This window comes from Molossus molossus, unplaced genomic scaffold (assembly GCF_014108415.1).
Source record: "Molossus molossus isolate mMolMol1 unplaced genomic scaffold, mMolMol1.p scaffold_m16_p_19, whole genome shotgun sequence".
Classification (NCBI taxonomy): Eukaryota; Metazoa; Chordata; class Mammalia; order Chiroptera; family Molossidae; genus Molossus; species Molossus molossus.
In genome coordinates this window covers 16958899-16978607 of record NW_023425354.1, presented here as the reverse complement: position 1 = coordinate 16978607, position 19709 = coordinate 16958899, and the positions used below count along the sequence as shown (strand labels likewise).

At 36.8% G+C, this 19709-nt stretch overlaps 1 protein-coding gene across 14 annotated transcripts in view; it reads left to right on the top strand.

The window, feature by feature from the left end:
- The window catches only part of BCAS3 (BCAS3 microtubule associated cell migration factor), a 517634-nt gene that overhangs the window by 151174 nt on the left and 346751 nt on the right, over positions 1-19709 (top strand). For all 14 annotated transcript variants that reach the window (XR_004960281.1, XR_004960283.1, XR_004960284.1 and 11 more), the window contains one exon: positions 11144-11277. Coding sequence is in view for 9 of the 14 variants with exons in the window: in XM_036268042.1 (XP_036123935.1) it covers positions 11144-11277 (134 nt within the window). In the remaining 5 variants the exon portion in view is untranslated. The remainder of the gene's footprint in view (positions 1-11143; positions 11278-19709) is intronic.

Sequence of the window (19709 nt, the reverse complement as noted above, 5' to 3'; positions counted from 1 at the left end):
TATTTTTTATTCTTTGTTATTATTAATGATTTTTAATCCTCACCTGAGACTTTTTTGTTCCCATTTATCTTCAGATAGAATGGGAGTAGGGGAGAGAGAAAGAGAGAGACAGAAACATCAATGTGAGAGAGTCACATCAATTGGTTGCCTCCTGCACGACCCCATCCAGGGCTGGGGACTGAACTGCAACTGAAGTACATGCCCTTGACTAGAATTGAACTCCAGACTGTTTGGTCTGTGGGCTGACGCTCTAACCACTAAGCCAAACCAGCTAGGGTCCATTGATTTTTAGATAGAGTGGAAGACAGGGATTAGGGGGAGAGAGAGAAACATGATATGAGAGAGAGACATTGATTGGTTGCCTCTGACCCTGATCAGGGGCCAGGGATCGAACCTGCAACACAGGTATGGTATGTGCCCTTGACCAGGAATCGACCTCTCCACCCTTTGGTCCGTGGGCTGATTCACAACCCCTGAGCCAAACCAGCCAGGGCATCTCTTTTTATCTTTTTTACATGGTCTTTTGTAGAGCAAAATTTTTTATTTTTCATTAAATCCATTTTTCTTTTATCAATTTTGTTTTTGTGTTCATACCTAAGAAATGGTTGCCAATCTGAGGCCTGAAGATTTTCTCCTATGTAATTTTATAATAACGTTTATAGTGTTACATTGTATATTTAAATCTATGATTCATTTGTGGGCAATCTTTTTTTTTTTTTTTTAATAGCATATCAGGTTTAGTTCGTAGTTTATTTTTTGCCTATGGATAATGGCCCATTGCTAGACCCTCCTTAAAAAAAATACTATCGCCCTGGCCAGTTTGGCTCAGTGGTTAGAGCGTCGGCCTGCGGTCCGGAGAGACCCGGGTTCGTTTCCCGCTAAGGGCACGTACTTCGGTTGCAGTTTGTCCCCGGCCCTGGTTGGTCGTGTGGGTGGCAGCCACTTGATGTGTCCCTTCACATCGATGTTTCTCTCTCTCTCTCTCTCCCTCCTACTCTATCTGTACAAAAAAAAAAATGGAAAAATATCCTCGGGTGAGGATAAAAAAAAAAAAAAAAAAAATACTATCGCCCTGGCCGGTTTGGCTCAGCAGTTAGAGCGTTGGCCTGAGGTCTGGAGAGACCCGGGTTCGGTTCCCGCTAAGGGCATGTGCCTCGGTTGCAGTTTGTCCCCGGCCCTGGTTGGGTCGTGTGGGTGGCAACCACTCGATGTGTCCCTTTCACATCAATGTTTCTCCCTCTCTCTCTCTCTCTGTTTCTCTCTCTCCCTCCCACTCTACCTGAACAAAAAATGGAAAAATGTCCTCGGGTGAGGATAAAAAAAAATAAAATACTATACTTCTGTGCAATATTTCTGGGTTCTCTGATTATTACCTCTTTTATTTAAATAAATTTTTTTCCCCTTTATTGATTTTAGAGAGAGAGAAACATCAATGAGAGAGAACATTGATTGACTGCCTCCTGCATGTCCCCCACTGGGGATTGGGCCCACAGCTTGGGCATGTGCCCTGACTGGGAATCGAACTGGTGATCTCTTGGTGCATGGGTCGATGCTCAACCACTGAGCTACAGCAGCTGGGCTGCTGATGACCTCTTTTAGCTGTCTGTCTGGGAATATCTGTATTTTGCCCATGGTTTTGAAGAATATTTCTACTAGAGATGATATTTAAGTTTGACATTTATTTTTTCTCAGTAGCTTTCAGCTCTCCTTCTTTGTTCACAGCTTTGGGCGTTATTAATCTGATCCTCTTGAGTGCTTGCACACACAGTTGCCCTTTTGTGGGACAGAATTCTAATCTGTGTTTTCAGCTCAAATGGAGCCATTGGAACTTTTTCAGAAGGTTACTGCACTCTCCTCATCCTCACCTATTGTGGTTTGCTCTTCCTCCTGCTGTTTTGTCTGAGATGAGATCAGCTACTTCTATTTAGGATTTTTTATACTGAACTTTCAAGTAAGTTTTTTATTTTAATTAAAACATTTTTTTTTCTTTATTGATTTTAGAGAGAGAAAGGGAGAGGGAGCGAGGGACAGAAACATCAATGAGAGAGAACATCGACTGGCCGCCTCCTGCATGCCCCCCACTGGGGACCAGGTCCACAACCCAGGCATGTGCCCTCACCAGTAATCGAACCAGCGACCTCTTGGTGCGTGGGTTGATGCTCAACCACACCAGCTGGGCTCAAATAGATTTTTAAAATGCTTTGATTTTTGTTGTTTTTCCGTTTGTTTTGTTATGGGGCAAGAATAACAACTTCTTGTGATTTTACAAATTCAGTATAAAAGCCTCCGTGCTGCTCATTGGAGCATGTAAAATGTTCTTTAGGACTGGTGTTTAGACAGTAACCTTTGTACATGCATTAGTCAGCTTGGGCTTCCATAACAAAATACTGTACACTTGATGGCTTAGATGACAGAAATTTATTTTCTGACAGTTCTGGAGGGTAGAAGTTCAAGATCAAAGTTCTAGATGATTTGGTTTCTAGTAAGTTCTTTCTCTTAGGCTAGCAAATGACCACCTTCTTGATCTGAACTCACATAGCCTTTTCTTGGTGCAAGGGGAGAGGGAGAGAGAAGAGCTAGCTATCTTCTTGTAAGGATATTAATGCAATCAGATCAGAGCCTCTCCCTTATGACTGCATATATACTTCATAATTTCCTTATAGACCTCACCTCCCAGTATTTCCACGTTGGGTTTTGAGTTTCAATATATTAATTTTGGAGCTACACAAACATTCAATCTATAACAGTTCTATTTCTTTTATTTTTTATTGTTGTTAATCCTCAACCGAGGACATTTTTCCATTGATTTTTTTTTGGGGGGGGATAAAGTGGAAGGGAGGGAGGAAGGGAGAGAGAGAGAGAGAGAGAGAGAGAGAGAAACTGATATGAGTCACATCGATTGGTTACCTCCCACACAACACTGACCAGGGAAAGGGGATTGAATCTGAAACCTAGGAATGTTCCCTTGACTAGGAATTGAACCTGCGACCCTTTGGTCTGTGGGCTGATGCTCAGCCAAACTATCCAGGACCATTACAGTACTTTTGAGAATCAGTTAGTTACTCTTAGTTTTCAAAACACCCTATTTAATCACAACTCAATTCTAGGTTATTCTGTGTTCCTATGATTGTTGCATCATAGTTAATTCCACGTGTTTACTTCCATTTTAAGGTATTTAGATATTTTGTAAGACATGTTAAATGTTAATGGTACTTTCATCTTTCAACAAGTTCCTTAATGCCCGGAATTCGTTGCCCAAAGGATTGAAACAAGTGATTGCTTCACCTTGTTCTACGGTTTCCCTCCAACATTTAGCCACAGTAGATATTTTTCAGCTCCTAAACAAGTTACATCATTTCCCCTCTGCCTAGAATCCTTTTTGACATAGCTAACTCTTATTTATCTCTTGAGTCCCATTTTTAAATATTATTTGTGAAGACGTACCTGACCCTACATAACACGTCACCCCAGCTCCGGCCCCCTCTCACCTTGCCACCTGATTGGGCGAGTTACTTTATCGACCTGGATCACTCCCAGGACTATATTTTCCACACCAATAAAATGAGGGCCAATAATGGTACCTAAACAATCCCTAAAACATACTGAGACCTCAATAAATATTAGCTGTTGTTATTCTCATTATTATTAATCCCTTCATCCTAGTTTTTACTTTACTTATACCCCTAAGAGTATCCTTTCAAAATGTTTTCTCCTAGATATGAGCTTTTATTTTGTCTTCAGGCATTTTCATCCTGGCAATTTTCACATAGTTGATAGTGAGTAATTGAATAATTACATTAATTCATTGTGTGGGTTTTTTTTCTTTCTTCTATCGTTATATTCATGGAGAAACTATGGCAGGGCAGAAGTAAGGCATTAAATCAATGTAATGAGTAATTTATTGAGTAAAACCAACTTATTTCTCATTTGTGGTTTGAATAAAAATTGTCTCCCTCCCTAAATTTTGGGAGTGATCCATAATGCCAAATTATATTAAATGCAGACACGCATCACACATAATTAAGATAGAAATATGTCACAGATATTTATTAAAAGTATTTTGTAGAAACTACATCATATTTATATAACTAAGTACACTAGGTTGGCATATTATTAATTATATTGCCTTTGACAGTCAAATTGGGGTGGGGGTGGGAAGAGATAAACCAAAGAACTTAATGCATGACCAATGGACACAGACAATAGGGCGGTGAAGGCAGAGGGGGACCGGAGCGGGCAGGAGGGTGTCAGTGGGGGAGAAAAGGAGGAAATCTGTAATACAACAATAAAGATAAGAAAAAAAATGGAAATTAGAAACATAAGAGAGAAATGCTCAACTCTGTAGTAAGCCTGACTTTTCCGCAACAGACCTGTCTTTAATTCAGTAAATAATTGATCTGCTTTCCAGAGGTGTTACTTCTGCCAGCCCAGTAGCTGAGAGCTGTGAAGGGCAACACATCTACATTTTAAATAATTCCCCTTCCTTGGCAGGGAAGTTGTTTTTCCACCCATTAATAAGCTGAAAATGAATGTCGAGTCTCTATTAAAATAGATTAAACATGTACCCCTCTGCGTGCTTGACTGTATCTTTAACCAACTTGACATTTTCCTGGTTACTTAAATGCTGTATATTGAAAGGTGATGGTGGCCTTGGGTTAATTATTAAAAAAATTTAGTTGGATTTTTAAAAATATGCATAGTCTCCCCCTGCCCAACCCCATTGATCACAGCAGGTGGTCAGAAAAATACATGTCTTGATTTCTATGAACATCTATAATGCCTCACAGATTTACAGAATTATGTGGTGTCAGATTTTTCCTCTAACAGTTCTGGTTTATCATTGCCAGTCACTTACACTGCCCCACTCATAATGCAAAGGCAATTTGAAGAGTTTATTGCTATTTTTTACCCCTAGGAAGGTGATGTTTCTGTGTGTTTGTGTGTGTAGTAACTCTCTTGTTTTGTCATCTTGTAAAATGATGGCTATGATGTGTTTTACTTATCACTTAATCACCAAAAAAATATGGCATAGTAAAACTAAGAAATCACCAAATATGCACTGAAATGATCAAAATTTAAGAAGACTGACAATGCCAAATGTTGATGAGACTGGGGGCTCATGTTACATGCTGCTTTGGAAAAACATCTTCACAGTTTCTTACGAAGTTATAGATAAGACCCAGAAGTTCCATTCATAAATATGCACCTAAGAGAAATAAAAAAACATGGCCACACATAGACTTAAATCTTCATAGGAGTTTGATTCACAATAGTCAAAATCTAGAAATAACTGCTGACTGCATATATAACTTTTCATATATTCATGTAATGGAACACTGCTCCATAATAAAAATCAATGAATGGACTACTGTTAGCCCCAGCACATAGGATTAGCAAAACTGTGTGTGATTCCATTTACAAGGAATTCTAAAGCAGGCGATATTAATTCATAATGATAGGAAGCCCAGTGGTTGCCTGGAGCAGGGATGGGCTGCTAGTGGACACAAGGGAATTTTTTCACATGTTCTCTTAAAACTGTATATCTAACAAGTGCACTTACTGTATATAAAATATTGATTAATAGAGATTAATACAGTTTTGAAAATATTTTGGCATTTGTCAAATATATTCAACCACATGGACAAGTAAGAATACATGTAGAGCCCTGGCCAGTTTGGTGCAGTGGTTAGAGTGTCAGTCCATGGACCAAAGAGTTGTGGATTTGATTCCAGTTGTGGTTCAGTCCGCCGTTCATGCGGGAGACAACAATTGCTATGTTTTTCTCACATCGGTGTTTCCCCCTCCCCCTCCCTCTCCCCCTCCCCCTCCATCCCATTCTGTCTGAAAATGCATGGAAAAAATGTCCTCGGGTGAGGATTAAAAAAAAAAAAGCATATAGACATATAGCACTTTCCTAGGTGTCTGTTGGATGAACAGACTGTTCAAAATAATAGACTACTCAATATGAAATCCCATTGGATGTAGCTAAAGATGTCTTTAGAACCTAAAAAATTTCTTGATGCAAAATGAAAGAATAAAAGCAAATTAATTATTTAAATAAAGATGTTAGGACATTTAACTTAAAACTCCTAAAATTGGCCCTGGCCGGTTTGGCACAGCAGTTAGAGCGCTGGCCTGCGATCCAGAGAGACCCGGGTTTGGTTCCCTCTAAGGGCACGTACCTCGGTTGCAGTTTGTCCCTGCCCTGGTTATATTGTGCGGTTGGCAACCACTCGATATGTCCCTTTCACGTCGATGTTTCTCTCTCTCTCTTTTCCTCTCTCTTCCTCCCACTCTATCTGAACAAAAAACAAAAAAATATCCTCGGGTGAGGATAAAAAAACAACAACAACAAAAAAACCTCCTAAAAATGTAGGAGTTATAAAATAAGTGAGCTGATTGTTGATTTTAGACTTTCCCACATGGAACAAATGAATAAGAGCCACATCAGAGATTTTGTTCTAATTTATCTTGGTTCTGGATATGTGCAGCTTTGGGAAGGGATCAAATAAGTCGTGTACTTTGTTTCTGTGGTAGTGTTTATTTCAATGCCTTTAATGGTATTATTGAGCATAAATACAATAAAGTCTTAATATATCCTGGACCACAAATGTGGAAGAATATAATATAGAGTTTGATTATTAGCATCTTTAATCTGTTTAAGAAATGTGCCAACATTGATAATGCCCATAGAGAGACTTTGAGACCATTGCTTTCAGGCATTCATGTTCATTTTAAAGGTTTTATTTATCAGACTTTAATAGGCTATGATGTTATTGTGGTTTTATGTAATCTGAAGACCTAACAGATTTTGATCAGTACTAGGATTCTGTTTCTTTGCTTTTGTGTTTACAAATTTGACTAATAACTTTAAAAATAATTAAACAACTTGTAAGTTTCCATCTATACAAGTATTGATGAGAAAGTATTAAGTTTACAAGAATTAATACCCAAACAATATTATTTTATGAGTAATATAATCTGAATTTTTGTAAAGATTTCTTTTTGATGCAGAATATCAGTGTGTGCCTCTTCTTGGAGGAGAGTGTGAATAGCTGGTAATTTGTCTTCCCGTTCATATGTGTGCATGTGATAAAACATACAATTAGGTAGGTGTTATAAATAGGATATGGCAAAAAGACATACCTACTCATGTTTCCAAGATTTTATAGCATATGCCCAGTGGAGGTTTGCTGCTCTTTAATTTTGCCTTTTGGGCTAACCAGCTGACGCCCAGTTGAAGAGACTTATGTTCTTATGAGGCCACAAAAGCCTTAATGTTCAGTCTCCAGTCTCAGATTTTGGAGAACGCCATGTACCATCAGCAGCTTCAGTTTCCACCCTCTGATGCTAACGCTCATCTATCAAACTTGAGGCTGAGAGTGAGGGAGAGGAAGCTTCCAGATAAACATACAACAGCGCCTAAACAGCTAATCACTCGAGGCTTCCGCTTCCAGGCCCTATAATTAGAAGTCCTTCTTTTCCTTGTATTCCCAGATGACGCAAATGCATTTTGTGGCCTGGCACCTCATTTGGGGCGTAGGTTTAGTTTATGGCCAGGCTAGTCTGGTTTAGTCTTCTGATGCTGCATAAATAGTTCCTCAAGCCACAGTCTACTCTGTACAAGTTTTTCCTTTTATGTATATCTGCTTTTTAACTTGTTTTCTAGAAAAAAAAAAAAAGGCTTGTCATTTCTCTCAGCAGAACGTGTGCAGCAGAGGAAATGATAAATTAAAAGAAAGCATGTGATTGTACAGTGCTGTGCAAGCTATTTCTTCTCTTCTTCTCTGCTCTTTCAAGTTTTCCCCATCATTTTTAAAGTTTTGTCAAAAAAATATTAAGCAAATTGCTGGATTACAGAAACCACGTTTGTGTGGAGAAATGGACAAAGAAAAATTTGAGATAGAATACACAGATAATAAGGATACATTTTCATATTAGAAACGTAGATATTGATGTCAATTTCAAAAGCTAGGAGCATATTGAAAGTGTCCATTTGTAAGCATTCATATGCAGAACAATACTAGTCTTGATTTGGCTAATAGGAACTTCTATTTGAATGCTCATTTTGAGTGAAATACTGATCTGTGATTCTAAATGAAATGAACTTTACCTTCAGTAGTTGAGTAATATATTTTTGTTATAGATGCAAGTTCATCATAGTTTCTGTCAGAACGATGTATCCATTGGATGGGTTGTCATGTGAAGAAAGTAGTTTTGTTGTAAGAAAGTAGACTCAAAACCTAGTAGTGGAATTGTGATAATGCAAACTTAGTATAACTCAGCAAAAAATAGCAGTGAAGAAATACTGTCCACTAAAGGAAAACAAAGCATTCATGCCCAGCCTTGGAAACTTATTGTTTGAATAACAACAACAATATGTAAAGCATGTCAGTGACATCATGACCTTAGCTAGGTGCAGAGTGGGAGGAAATGTTACATAAACTGTGACAGATTTGAAGTAGACTTCAGTTAATAACACTTTTCATCATTTAAAATGTGTTCTCCTGGAAGTAACCAGGGCATTGGCATCTAGTCTGTTATTTTATTTTATTATTAAAGAAAATTTGTTTTCTTCATTGATTTTAGAGAGACAGGGAGAGGGAGAGACAGATAGAAACATCAGTGAAAGAGAACATCGACTGGCCGCCTCCTGCATGCCTCCCCCCCCCCCCCCCACTGGGGTTTGACCGACAACCTGAGCATGTACCCTGGTGGGGAATCGAACTGGCGACCTCTTGGTGCATGAGTTGATGCTGAACCACTGAGTCAGAGCAGCCGAGCTAGTTGGTTATTTTAAAAATTGAATGTATTGAGCAGAGCTGTATCTTGTATTAGCCAAGTAAATAACAAACTCAAATATGCTTCATCTTTCCATTTATCCTCCCTATCTTATCCTCCCACAGGTGCTTAATATTCTTTAATCTTTTCTTTTTCATCAAAGAAAAGTTTTAACAGTAAAAAAATGTAATTTCCTTTCTGGTGTATCAGAATAAGCTAATAATCCATTCTTCCCACAGAAAAATAGAAATTCTGTACAAAATATAAACAGCACAAATTTAGATATGTTTATTATAATACCTGGAACAACAATGAAAAACCTAGAAATATATCCAAAAAATCATTAGATAAATTAAAATTGGATATTATAAATAAAAAAATTATCCCCAAAAGGGAAGGAATTAAAGAGCAGAGAAACAAACACAGTAAGACAGTCAGAAAAATAATAAAAATGAATAAAATAGTAGATATAAATTCAACCCTACCATTAAATTACATTACATGTGTATAAACTGTAAGCACCAATTAAAAATCTACAAGTGAATTTAAAAAGGCCAACTAATTCCCAGTTGTTTATTTTAAATATAGTTATATTGATTATAAAATTAAAAGAATGGAAAAATATTTACCATGCATACACCAATCAAAATAAAGCTGTAGTGGTGGTATCGATATCAGAAAAGTAGACCTCAGAACAAGGGAAACACCAGGGTTAAAATGGGACATTGTGATGAAAGAGGTAATTCAACAAGAATGTTAGCTAATTTAATCCAGCAGCATAAAAGGGTTTTGATAAGTGGAGTTTATGCAAGACTTGTTGAACATTTGATAATCATTTATTATTAAAATTCATGTTAATTGACTAAAGAAAAAAAGCACAGAAGTTTCAAATAGGTGCAGGAAAGCACTGAATGAAATTCAACATTGGCTCATTATTAAAATTCTCAACAAATAAGGAATAGAAAGGAATGTCCTTAAGTTGATCAAGGGCATTAATACAAACTTAAGCTAGCATTGCACTTAACGATCGAATGCTTTCTCCTGAAATGGAACAACACATGAATATTGCTTCTCACCACATCTATTTAGCCCAGGTAATGTAATAATTCATGAGAAAGAAAGAAGGTATGTAGTTTGACAAGAAAGGAGTAAAATTATGTCTATCCACATGATGCATGATTGCCTGTAAAGAAAAATTCTTTGTAATCTACATCAAATCTCCTGCACCTGGCAGTCAATATAAAAAATGTCAATTATATCTCTGTATCACAGCAAAGAAAAATTAACAATTGAAATAAATAATTTGTACCATTTATAATAGATGTAGGAAAATATAATTGAAATAAATAATTTGTACCATTTATAATAGATGTAGGAAAATATATTTATAAGTTGTGTGCAGAACAAGATGAAAAAAAGTCAAGAAATTTATTAAATATAATGTGTTTGTAGATCAGAAGACTGAATATTGTTATGATGTCCATTATCCCCAAATTAATTTATAGACTTAATTCTGTCCTCCCACAAATCTTAGGAATTATTTTTAGTAGATAACAAAAAGTTGATTCTGGGTTTGGAAAGGCAAAGGTATTGGAATAGCCAAAGTAATGTTGAAAAAGGTCAGAAAAGGAGGACTCACTTTACCTGATTTCAAGATTTCTTACATTGTTACAGAAATCATTAAGGAAAGTATAAACACGGAAATTGATCAAATAGAATTGTACTTTTATGCTGATGGGGGAAAAAAAAAGAACCTGAAAAAAAAAAAAAAGAATTGTACTTTTAGAGGAAGACCTATGCAAATATGGCCAGTTGATCTTTGGCATGTTGACAATGGATAACAAATAAAGGATAGAGAACTCAGTGGATAAAGAATAGTCTCTTCAAGAGTATAGACTGACATTCCTCAGAGGTGGGGAGGGATAAACCACAGAACTTACATGCATGTTTACATAACCGATGGACATAGACAACAAAGCTGGGATGGGGTGGGAGGGGATAGGGAGGAGGGAGTCAATGGGGGGAAAAAGGAGAAACATCTGTAACAAAAATAAATTAATAATAATATAAAATAAAATGCTTGTGAACTCTGTCAATTCAGGCAAATAAAACTATTTCTTACTAGACATATGGTAACATCATAAAACTAGTATTCTTGCTATTGTATAATGATGTGGCATTAAGGTTTTTTGTATTCACATCGGAAAAAGATAGTTTTAATGTTTTTTATTGTGAAAACTTATACCATTGTTCATTTTTTTCTTTGATAATATTTTAAAGGATGATGAGTACTTTGTGAAAATATTTCATCCACATACATAATTGTTTTTATTTTTACCCTTTTTTTGTGTGTGTCCTTCAGGAATGCTTCTAGTCACAACAGATACCCTTGGCCATGACTTCCATGTCTTCCAAATTCTGACCCATCCTTGGTCCTCATCACAAAGTGCTGTCCATCATCTGTATACTCTTCACAGGGGAGAAACTGAAGCCAAAGTAAGTTGTACATTTCTCAGAAGGTGTTTTCTTTGTGTAATATGATGTTTAATCTGGTTGTTTATATCATATTAGAACTTCATGTTAATGTTAGTGAGAACATACTTGGTGATCAAATGCGTCATATAATTAAGAAAAAAATATTTATCCTATTTTTACCTAATAAATAAATAAGCTGTAGGTGAAGAATTCAATGAATGTTAAGACAAAAGTTCCATTTATCTTTCTTCTATTCTAATACCATTTCTTCCTCTAGAGCAGACCTGTCATCCAGTTGATATCTATCTTTCCAGAACTTTTTCTAGGCATTTTGATTTTATATACATGCATATAAATATATATACATAGCCATATACATGGAAACACATACATATTCACAAATTGACTATATGGATGTTATTCACTGGTATACTGGAGCCAGTTCACAGTGGCTAATGAGAATGTTATATATTTCTGTCCCCAACTCTGGATGTAGTGACGTTACATTGGTGTGAAATCATTCACTTTAGATGTGTTACATAATAGAAATCAGCAAACACTACAAATCAGTAAATCATTTTTCTTAGGGAGCCAGTGGTTGTTTTTTTATCCTCACCCGAGGACATTTTTTCATTTTTTTGTTCAGATAGAGTGGAAGGGAGAGAGAGGAAGAGAGAAAGAGAGAGAAACATCGACGTGAAAGGGACACATCGAGTGACTGCCACCCGCACGACCCAACCAGGGCTGGGGACAAACTGCAACCGAGGTACATACCCTTAGCGGGAACCGAACCTGGGTGTCTCGGGACCACAGGCTGACGCTCTAACTGCTGAGCCAAACTGGCCAGGGCAGGGAGCCAGTTTTTAACATTTAACAGCACACAACTGTTGACACATGCATGAGGGCACACATGCATGCACACACGCACACATCCATATATATAGCTTACTAAGCCTTGTATTAGGCATCATTCTATATTCTTTACATGTATTTAATATTCTTAATATTAGTTGTTATTAGTCTTTATTAATAAATATCACCTGAGGATATTTTTTCATTGATTTATAGAGAGAGTCAAAATGGAGCGGGGAGAGAAGGGGAGAGGGAGAAACAGGGGAAGGAGAGGGAGAAAAATATCAATGTGAGAGACATATTGATTGGTTCCCTCAAGCATGTGCCCCAACCAGGGCTGGGACAAACCTGCAACCCAGGTACACGCCCTTGACTAGGAATTGGACCCACAACCCTTCAATGTTCAGGTTGATGCTGTAACCATGGACACATAGGCCTGGGGAATACTATCTTAATAGTCTAAAATTAGGCTATATTATTTTAATACCCTAAAATCCCCAATATGTTTTTGTTTCACAGAACCTCCGGTTATGCACTTACTAGTATACGTCTGCATTTATTAGTATACTTCTGCATGTACTTTATCATGAGAGCTCATTGACCCGACACCATTTATTTACTAGTCCATCTTTTCCCAATAGTTTAAAATGATGTTCGTCATAAATTTCCATTAAAAATTTCTGTAATAGATTAAAACATCTTAAATATATAGAAACACATGATGGATCTATAATGATATTTAAAAAGGAAGCATTGGATATTACTGTAGGTTGCTTTTTATTAGCCATTCTGAAAATTGATAATTAAAGGGAAAGTATTCAGCATTTACATTTCTTGTATCAATTTAATGAGATAACAAAATAATTAATGAAGAAATGTTTTTCTTTTTTAATTTTATTTTTGTTATCTGTTCAATTTCCAGTCAGGGCACATGCCCAGGTTGTGGGCCTGATCCCCAGTGGGGGGCATGCAGGAGACAGCCAACTGATGTTCTCTCTCATCAATGTTTCTCTCCCTGTCCCTTCCTCTCTCTCTCTGAAATCAGTACAGAAAAAATATTTTTTAAAAAAGAATTCTAGTTCAAAATGTTAGAATTTAGACTTATTCTTGTGATCATTTTACAATATGTATAAATATCAAGTCATTATGCTGTATTCCTGAAACTAATATAATGTTGCATGTCAGTTTATGTCCTTGGAAAAAAATGTTAGAGTTTTTTTTTAATATTTTTTAAAAAATTTATTTATTTTTTAATAATTAATTTTTGTTACAGATGTTTCTCCTTTTTCCCCCACTGATTCCCTCCTCCCCCTAGAAAATGTTAGAGTTTTAAGAATCACTGTGTTGCTATCTCTGATGAAACAATGGGCTTACGTAATAATCATCTGTGTGTAGTTTCAGCTAATGAGTCTTAACATTACCAATGTGGAACATTAGTTATCATGTGCTTCCTAATATGATGCAATAATATGTGTGTGGCATCACCTATGAAAATGTTCCTATCCAGCCCTCCCATTTAAACCTGAGTCTAATTCAGCCCCTAGATATAATTAGCACTTTAAACAAATACTACAGAGATTGAGGGAAAAGTTAAGCAATACCATGAGAATCCAACTAGCCAGGTCTATAATGTGGGAAGTTCTTCGTTACAAGTATGACCTGGCTTTTACAACAAATAATTGTTATAGGAAAATAAAAATGAATGTGTGGTGGGTCTTAACAGTAATTTTAGAGAATATTATCTAAGTATAGAGTGAGGACCTTGTTTGAATCCTGTTTGATGCAAATGGTAATATTTGAACCTTTGTCTTAGTAGATACTATTAATGAATTAAATGTGCTTATTTTCTTATGATGCAACAAAAGTCTTCACAGATTTGTAGAATTTATGTAAAATGATCTAGCAGGCCTTGGCCAGTTTGGCTCAGCAGTTGGAGTGTCAGCCTATGGTCCACAGAGACCCAGGTTCGGTTCCCGCTAAGGGCATGTCCCTTGGTTGCAGTTTGTCTCTGGCCCTGGTTGGGTCATGCAGGTGGCAGCCACTCAGTGGGTCCCTTTTACGTCAATGTTTCTCTCTCTCTCTCTCTCTCTTCCTCTCTCTCCCTCCCACTGTATCTGAAAATGTCCTCAGGTGAGGATAAAAAAAAAAATGATCTAGCAGTAGGAGAGTGTTAGATACAAGAACAAATAAATGACAAGCGAAAATGGTTGATGGTTATATTGATTATAAGATTCTTAAGAAACATTAACTAAATGCAATGTGTAAACTTTGTTTGGAGCTTGATTTAAACAAAGTGTAAAGAAATATTTTTGAGAGATTTGGAGAAAATAGACCTTGAACTGGGTATTATACGATATTAGTCAACTTTTCTGGGCCTGCAATTGTGGTGTTTTTCTTTTTAAAGTCTTTGTCTGTTAGGCATATATTTCTAAGTTATACTGAAGTGCAACCGTATGACATCTCTAATCTGCTTTTAAATATTCTGGCATAACAAAACTAAGAGCTAAATTAAACAAGATTTTCCAAGTGTTAATTATTGAAGCTGGGTGATGTCAATATTATTGGTTCATTATAGCCATCTATACTTTGTGTATGTTTAGAAATTTGTCTAATAGAAAATAAAACAATACTTTTCAGTGTTCTTTTTCAAAAGCTTTCCCAACTATTCTTGGACTTATTTTTTTGGTGCATTTTAGAGTAACTTTATTGAGTTGTATAAAGAATTTTTTGGAGTTCTTAAAAAATTTGAATTGCATTGAAATACATTTTAATACAGTTAAAAATCACATGTTTACAATATAGAAATTTTACATCTAGGAATTATGTTTTAAAATTACTTATTGCTGTGATATGACAAAGCTATTATTTGTTTTGTAGCATTAAAACATTTTTTTTCTTTATTGATTTTAGAGAGAAGAAGGGAGAGAGAGAGAGAGAGAGAGAGAGAGAGAAAGAGAGAAAGAAAAAAAACATTGATGAAAGAGAACATGGATTGGCCACCTCCAGGATGCCCCTCACTGGGGATTTGGCCCACAACCTGGGCATGTGCCCTGACCAGGAATCAAACCCATGATCTTCTGGTGCATGGGTTGACGCTCAACCACTGAGCCTCTCTGGCTGGGTCTGGTTTTATCTTCCTTCTTTGCTAGACTATATTGTAAGATCAAATCGTTTTTAGTAATTTTTCTTGGATTTTGTAAGTAGAACATATTTTTTGAAAATCATGATAATTTTTTACTTTTTTTCAGTCGTATTTTTTTACTACATGGCTAGGAACTCTCATAAGTAACAATATTAGTGATAGCTGCAGTCTTTGTTAATAATACCTTTTTGAAATTTTTCTCATTTTGCTCTATAGCATATGTTTTTATGTCAATATGCTGTTTTGATTACTGTAGCTTTGTAATATAGTTAACAATTAGGAAGTGTCATTCTTCCAACTTTGTTCTTTTTTTTTTTTTTAATCAAGATTGCTTTGGTTATTCATTGTCTTTTGTGGTTCTGTGTGAATTTTAGGATTGTTGTATTTCTGTGAAAAATGTTAATAGAATTTTCATAAGGATTACATTGAATCTGTAGGTTGCTGTGGGTATTTTAAATGTTTTACCAGTATTCTTCCAGTTCATGACTATGGAATATTTTTTCATTTATTTGTATCTTCTGCATTTTCCTTCATCAGTGTCTTACAATTTTCAGTGAACAGGTCTTGAACCTTCTTGGTTTAATTTTTATAAGTATTTTATTCTTTTTAATGCAATTGCAACTAGGATTTGTTTTTATTTATTTATTAAAATTTTTTTTCTTTATTGAGTTGAGAGTGAGAGAAACATCAATGAGAGAGAACATTGAATGGCCACCTCCTATATGCCCTGCACTGGGGACTGGGCGCACAACCTGGAAATGTGCCCTGACCGGGAATCGAACTGGCGACTTCTTGGTACATGGGTCGATGCTCAATCACTGAGCCACACCGGCTGGGCTAGGATTGGTTTTTAGAATTTCTTGTTTTGATAGTTCATTATTAGTGTACAGAAATGTAACTGATTTTGGTATGTTTGATTTTGTATCCCATAAGTTTATTGATTTTTTTAGTTCTAAAAGTTTTCCGGTGGAGTCTTTAGGGTTTTTTGTATATAATAGCATGTCATCTTGAAAAAGAGACAGTTTTACTTCTTCCTTTCCAAATTGGATCCCTTTAATTTCTTCGTCTTACCTAATTGTTTGGCTAAAACTTCCAGGACTATGTTTAATAACAGAGGCAACAGTGGCAATCCTTGTCTTGTTCCTGATCTCAGAGGAAAAACTTTCACCTTTTCACCACTGAGGGTGGTATTAGCTGTGGGCTAGTCATATATGGTGTTAATTATATTGAGGTACGTTCCCAATTTGTTGGGAGTTTTTATTATAATGGATGTGATTTTTTTCTAATTATTTTTCTGTATCTATTGAAATGATTATATACTCTCTATCCTTCATTTTGTTAATGTGGTGTGGATATTGGTCAGCACCGAGGTATGTGCTGATAAGTATACAAATATGCCTCTTTCATGGGAGGACTGGGAGATGGGCATTTCAGTCTACAGTGCTGGGCCCTGGGTGGAATGCAGGTTAAGTAATTTTGAACTATATAAATATCCCACTCCTCATCAAACTCTATACTGTTTTATTTACATATATCATTTGGTTTAATAGCTTCCTCTTTTATTCAATGGATTATATCATTCAATAATTATTTTAATGTTCAAAATATCCTAGTTGGCCAGTTGGAGCTGATTAACTTGGCATCTGTGTCCTCTTGACACGTCTCCATTATTCTTCGACAGAGCCTTACTGGCACAGCGAACTTGCTTACCGTCATGGTTAGTTACCATTTGTTTTTGTTCCTTTTGTATGGAAGTTTTCAATTACTATATGAGCATTTTACGTACTGATTTAATATTTTGTTATGCTGCTGGGCACATATGTATTCTGAGTTTCTTAACTCTGGTTTTATAATCCCCATCCTGTCCTCAGTAGTCACTGGTATGCTCTACCTCCACAATTCCCTCAAAGAATTTGAATAGTTTAAGTATTTATACTGATTTTTAAAAAAGTTACACCTATAGCCCAGCTGGTGTTGCTCAGTGGTTAGCATTGACCCATGCACCAAGGAGTCATCAGTTCGATTCTAGGTCAGGGCACATGCCCAGGTTGTGGGCCCAATCCCCAGTGGGGGGCATGCAGGAGGCAGCCGATCGAAGTTCTCTCTCATTGATGTTTCTCTCTCCCTTCCTCTCTCTCTCAAATCAATAAAGAAAAAAACTAAAATAAAATAAAAATTACACCTATTTTTAATACCTCATTTGCTTTAGCATTATTTATCATTCAGATTACCTACATGTCCACCTGGAAATAGAGATCATACTTGAGCTTGTTTGCATCTCTAACCCTTTGAAAAGTACCCTGCACATGGACGAATGTTTATAGGTACAGATGTTTGATACTTTCAGTGCTATTCCTATTTAACAGGAAAACCACATAGAAATTATTAAAGTTATTTTGTTCTATGTCACAGCTTGTAATTTAAAAGCTTGGGTATTTCTAAACACTAAGCATCAAGATCTAAGGAAAACTCAGTTAATGACCATAAAATTAATTTTATAAGCTTCTACTGAAAGCCATATTTTGAAATGATATATACAATCTAACACTGATGATAAAATCTATGTGGCATGTAATCTGTCTATCCATCTTTGAGTACTTCAGAATCATGTCATTCTGGATTCTTCCAAGAACTCTGAGGATACTTTAATCAGGCAAGGAAAAAACACTCAAGTATGTGGATCTAATTATGTTGAATTAAGTTGTTTTGTGATCTATGACTTGGGATATCCTCTGCATCTGACAGTAATTTTCCTCATAAAGCACATGTGTAGCTAGAAAAATATTCCTAGTTTTCAGCAGTAAAGTCATATGTTGTAAAACCTTAAAATATTTTGTTGATATCCTTCTGTAATGTCTTACTCAAGCAGACACAAGTCATTTTGTACTTAACATGCTAATTTTTACAAACGGTAAACTTGCATTTGAAACATCTGCACATCAGGGTAGTGTTACTTTTACTTTATCCCAGCGATCCTGCAAAATGATAGGATTAATATGTTTAATTTTCAAGGGGAAAAGCTTTTTAATATTATTAATTGATAGTATTTGATGGTCAGTTCAGATGAAAACAAATACATGAAGTATGAGAATGTCCCAAATGATGCCTACTTATGCTTTTACCAAAATGAAAATTTTACTGGACTTTCTGTATTTTTACTTGTTAAAGTCGCAACCCCTTGATCCTGACTTTTGTCAGTTTTTTCCCTAAACATTGGCTTTATTGAGTTGTAATAATTCTTATAATATAAAATTCATCATAGCAAAAATACATACAAAATAACTCATTAACAAATGGCTGTGGTTGGACCACTGTTACAGTGACCCCTCAATTAAAGTAGAGGTGATAGCTTTCCAGTCTCCTGTGCTGACTGGTCCTTACATTTGTCCCTCCAGAGTTACTGTTGGGGTTGTACAGCTGCCTGGGGCCTGTTGTCACCATTCCCTTTCATCCTATTCTAGCCATCAGGGAATTCCTCCTTTAAGGAAGCTCTGTGAAAAAAGGGCTTGTTGAGCCTCGTTGCTTTGCCAGGCAGTGGAGTAGGTGATAAGGTAACTGGAAAAACAAGATGCTGCTAGGGCCAGGCGGGAACATATTCTGGGACACACCTTTCTGTTTGACCAGCAAGCCCTGTTGGGCCTTCCCACCATGTTCATCATCAAATTTGAGTTGACCCATCCCAGTGTGGATCTGCAAGATCATGAAGCCTCCGCCAGCCAGCTGTTCAGTCGCTGCCCTCTACAAACGGAAGTGTACTTGCTTCTGGGTCAGGCAGGTGGCGGTGTTGTACAGGGATAACATCTCCCAGCACTTCAGCAGCCATTAAGTCTTCACCTAAACTTTCCTACTGGGGTTCTGTTCTTTCTGTTGTATAACATGGGAAGGGACTTGAAGCCCAGTAGGGGGTCAGTTGTGTATTTGTCCCATAGTCTTCATGGCAGAGGACACCTCTGACACAGGCATGTAAATACAATCAATTCAGCCATTCATGCCAATTATACATTCACATCACTTGAGCTTCTCCCCCGCTGAACTTTGCTCACACTTCACTCTGGGCTCTTTTTCCTCCTATGAGAACGTGGATTAACAGTGTGTTTCATGTGTACATGCCATTTGTTCCAACGGCAGCTGCCAGGTGTCCACAATATCCCCTGTTTGGTGTCAGGGGAGACTAGCCTGCAGATACTATGGGGGCAGACAGAAGTGTTGCCCCCTCCCTTTTTATTTTCACCTTGGCCAAGTGTTGGGTCCAGTATTGGTGTCAGTTATTTCTCCATAGGCAATGATACTGTTGTGGCCTCCAGTGAGTGTCCTGGCACGACAGCTCCCTTTCTTTCTGCCCCTATTCCCAACATGGCCCGGCCCGTTTAACCCATAAGTCTTTGGCATTTTTGGTCACTCCTCATCCTCATCTGTCTCCACTCAAATTCAGGCTGCAGCAGGAGCCGGCTGCATTAGC